Here is a 3,855-nt window from a genome sequence, read left to right on the forward strand (position 1 = left end):
GAGCATCACGGGACAATGCCCCTTGCTGTGGGGTGACAGCAGCTCCTCAGCCTTCCACCATGGTTGTCCTGCGCCACTGAAAGCCCCTTGGACCATCACTGGGGGGAAGAGGTGGGTCTGTTCCCCATTTTACTTCTTTTCACTTACATTTTCACTTGAAAACAAGCGTTCTTGCCTGTTACTTGATTGCGCTTTAATCCTTACATAGGTTTTAGCCTCTGCAGCTGCTGCTAAATAGTGTCCCCATACCCAGATCTAGCACGTCTGTAAGGGGCCAGGTGGCACAGGGAGGGGCAGGACCTGTCAGCCATTCCAGGCTGACCACTTCTCCTTCCCCCTCCTGCCCTGCACTCTCCCCTTCCATCTTGTGAGCTGCACAAAGCCCCCAGAGCACCCCAGCCCTCCCCAGGACACCTTCCCCACTTCATTGCCTTCCCTGGCCTCACAGTGCCATCAGAGCCCATCCTGTCCCTGTCCCCCCACCCCATGGGTGGGTGCCATCGCCCCTGCGCTGGGCTGGCTCAGCCCACACGGAGAGGAGAGCAGGGCACAGAGGGATGCCACAACCCCTGGTGTGGCACATGGTGGCACGTGGCTTGGGTAGGGGCTGGCTGTCACTGCAGGGACATTTCAGCGCTAAGAAAAAAACATGGCACAATCAACCCTTGTCAACACCGTTTTATTTACAGCAGAAGAGACCCTGGCCAGGATGGCTGGCAGCACCGCACTGGTGTGTGCGGCTGGGGCACGTTCCTCCAGGAAAAAGCCCCCGTTCCCAACGTGCAGCCAAGGCAAAATGTCCTTGAAAAAAGCAAGACTGTCACTGCAACGTCCCGCCCCAAGGAGGGGGGATGTAGCAGAAGCCAATTCTCCTGCGGCAAGTCTGCGCTGGGGGCTGAGTCTTCAAAAATGTCATTCTTCTCCCAAAGCCTGAGAGCTGAAAGAGGCATCTTGAGGCTGCAAGTCTGAGCGCTCTGGTTTGTGCTGGTGAGAACACTGACCACTCACACAAGTGATATACAGCCCCATGTTGGGTTTTTTCATTTGATTAAAAAAAAAAAAAGTGGTGTTGTGGACAGCAGCCTGCAAAGCATTAACCTGGTTTTTCTAGGGTTTTTTACAGCTCTTCCTTCCAGCGCGTGAACTTCTCTGAGGTGAGCACAGCGTCACCGAGCAGCTGCTCCAGAGCCTGCAGCTCCACCAGCTTTGCCTGCCGAAAGGAAGGGCCCAGGTTGGGGTGGCTGCCCATGGGCAGGGGGCTTTGGGGAGTCAGGGGGGGCTGCGGGTTCCCACCTTGAGCGTGCTCTGCAGGGCCCGCACTGCATGCACCTTCTCGTTGATGTGGGGGTTCTTGTTGCGCCGGATAAAGGACTTGCGGCATTGCTCCTCCGTCAGGAACCGCTGCTGCCCCATGAGGGACAGCCCACCCTGCTTCAGGCACTGCATCAGGCACTCGAGATCCTCCCCAGCAGGGTCTGGGCAAGAAGAAGGGGCATCGTTGGATGGAGGCAGCCCCAAATCCTGGCAGGGCTGCCCCTGCATGTGGCCCTGCCCCAAGACTATCCCAAGACACTGACTACATGGCCGACACTCAAATACCTCCCAACTGGAGTTATGCCCCCTGCACACACACAAATAGCCCTAACTTCGATTAAAGGGTACACATGAGGTGACAGATGTCACCCCCCAGCACCTACCCATGGGCGAGCAGGGCCGAGGGCTGCCCTGGGGGCTGCTGGCTGCGCTGCTGGGCTCGCCGCCGGCTGGGAAGAGCTGGGCTTTCTCTGGGGTGTTTTGCAGCCTCTTCTTTGGCTGGGGGAGAGACAGGGCGGGAGGTGAGATGAGGATCCTCCGTCCCCTCCTCAGGGTGTTCCCTAGGGCCACTCACCAAATCGCATCCGTGCCTGGGGGACTCGTCATCAGGGTCCTCAGCTTCCGTCTCGCTGTAGCAGTCTGGAGGTCACGAGGGGAAGACGGTGGGAGCAGAGGGAGCAGGAAGCCCCGGGCTGCCCCCCAAGCCCTCCCCAGAGCTGAGCATCACCCCAGCGCTCCTCTCAGGGAGCATTTCTCACATTTCCCCCAAATCACGGGCAGAGCAGTCCCAGCGGTCCCATGCAGGGGCCATAGCTCCAGGCACAGCTGCTCCACCGGGACCCCCAGCCTGCAGCTCCCCACAGGGTCCCCATCACCTGCAGGGGAACCGACCCCATCTCCCACCCTGGGAAGGGCCTGTTACCTTCCTCCCTGTCCGGGACTGACTGGTGGGCCTGTGCATACTTCGTTTTGGCTGTTATCAGGTGACTGACCCACCTGGGGAAAGAAAGGATGGACAGACAGACAGAGAGTCATGACCAGCCCAGCGTGGTGGGACTGGCATGGGCTGTTGCAGGCCGGCGTGTTACTCACATGCTCAAATCAGCCAGTGTTTCTGCGGCGAAGATGAAGGGCTTGTACCTCTGGTGGGAGAGCTGGAACACACTGGAGGAGGACAAGCCTTTGCTGATGGGGCTACCCAGCACCGGAGCCAGCACTGAGCCCCCATCCAGCCTCTGCTGAGCCACAGCCCCCCCATCCCAACCCAACCCAGGGGTCTGGGCTTTCCCCTGCCATTGGAGATGTTCCAGTCCTCAGCCCGATCCAGGGAACACCGGTAGCACAATGCACGTCTTGCTGAGAGCATGGGCTCCTGTATTGTGTGACAGCCAGTCTGGCCAGCACCGCAGGGACCCCGCCACCACCGTGGGGACCCCACCACCACTGTGGGGACCCCACTGTCACCGCAGGGACATGCGGGTGGTACCCAGAAGGGCTCATCAGCACATGCCCTTGGGACAGCATCCTCCCCTCCACCCCCAGCTGGGACATCCACGGTGAGACAGACCCCACTCACTATTTCTTCTTCTGCTCCCTCGTGCTCTCCAGGTCGTAGGTGGCCACATTGATGAGACCTGCAGCCTTCTCATCCTGCGAGGGAGAAACAGCCGCATTCACTGCCCGCCTTGGCTGCCCTGGGTGGTGATCGAGGACACCCAGCACTCCCACTCACGTTGGGGTGGTGGTACCAGTAGAGCGTGTGGCCCTTCAGCACAAACCAGCACCGCTTCCACTTCTGGGCCATGAAGGCCACGTGGTCCTTCTTCTTCAGGAGCCAGCCATCACAGTCCACCCGGCCCAGGTCCCGGCATGAGACCCGCCGGCGGCTCACCCTGGTCGCCACTCCTGCTGGCGACAGCGTTAAGGCCAGGGTGGTCAAGAGCAGGGAAGAAGGAGCAGGGGGCAGAGCCCAGGAGAGCCCCCAGCCCCATTCGCCCCAGCCCTGGCAGGGTCCCACTCACCTTTTGGTCTGCGTCCCGTCTGGGGGCTGCCCTGGATGGGGAGACAGAGACAAGAGGTTAGGGACCATGCATGGGGGCGAGGACACCACAGTGTTAGCCGAGCTCCCCCACAGGCAGCACCCACAGCCCCTTAAGGACCCCCAACTTTCACACCCCGCAGCAGTGAGCTCAGAGGGGAACCCACCCCAGGGATGGGTGTTTTGCCTCCCAGCTCAGGCAGGACATGAAGTCCTGCATGTGCCCCACTGATACTCCCCCAGAGACCCCCCCGTGAGGCTCAGCACTCCTCTCCCACCGGCTCTCACCTCCCTGGGGAGCTGGCCAGGCTCTGTGCCCTGCCCCCCTGCCGCGGGGGCTGCCGTGGGGCTGAGCTCCGCAGCGCAGGGTCCAGCAGCAGCGAGGGCGCCTGGGGAGCCTGGGGTGCCCAGTGGGGTGCCACCCTCCCACGCTGCCTCCTCAGCAGCAGCAGGACCTGCAAACAGCAAGCGGGGCTGCAGCCCCCCATCCCGGGGGAGAAACC

General features: G+C 61.3%; 1 protein-coding gene across 1 annotated transcript in view; it reads right to left on the reverse strand.

Annotated features, from left to right (window-relative positions):
- Nucleotides 1–1,117: 1,117 nt before the first annotated feature.
- Nucleotides 1,118–3,855, reverse strand: part of CNKSR1 (connector enhancer of kinase suppressor of Ras 1) — a 6,360-nt gene continuing 3,622 nt past the window's right edge. The window contains exons 8-17 of the mRNA XM_035904018.1: nucleotides 3,641–3,807; nucleotides 3,336–3,366; nucleotides 3,047–3,219; nucleotides 2,891–2,964; nucleotides 2,407–2,478; nucleotides 2,237–2,310; nucleotides 1,889–1,953; nucleotides 1,698–1,812; nucleotides 1,294–1,475; nucleotides 1,118–1,210 (exon numbers count right to left, since the gene is read on the reverse strand). Of these exons, the coding sequence (XP_035759911.1) occupies nucleotides 1,118–1,210; nucleotides 1,294–1,475; nucleotides 1,698–1,812; nucleotides 1,889–1,953; nucleotides 2,237–2,310; nucleotides 2,407–2,478; nucleotides 2,891–2,964; nucleotides 3,047–3,219; nucleotides 3,336–3,366; nucleotides 3,641–3,807 (1,046 nt within the window). The remainder of the gene's footprint in view (nucleotides 1,211–1,293; nucleotides 1,476–1,697; nucleotides 1,813–1,888; nucleotides 1,954–2,236; nucleotides 2,311–2,406; nucleotides 2,479–2,890; nucleotides 2,965–3,046; nucleotides 3,220–3,335; nucleotides 3,367–3,640; nucleotides 3,808–3,855) is intronic.

The sequence above is a fragment of the Egretta garzetta genome, unplaced genomic scaffold (genome assembly GCF_000687185.1).
Source record: "Egretta garzetta isolate BGI_Z169 unplaced genomic scaffold, ASM68718v1 scaffold101, whole genome shotgun sequence".
Classification (NCBI taxonomy): domain Eukaryota; kingdom Metazoa; phylum Chordata; class Aves; order Pelecaniformes; family Ardeidae; genus Egretta; species Egretta garzetta.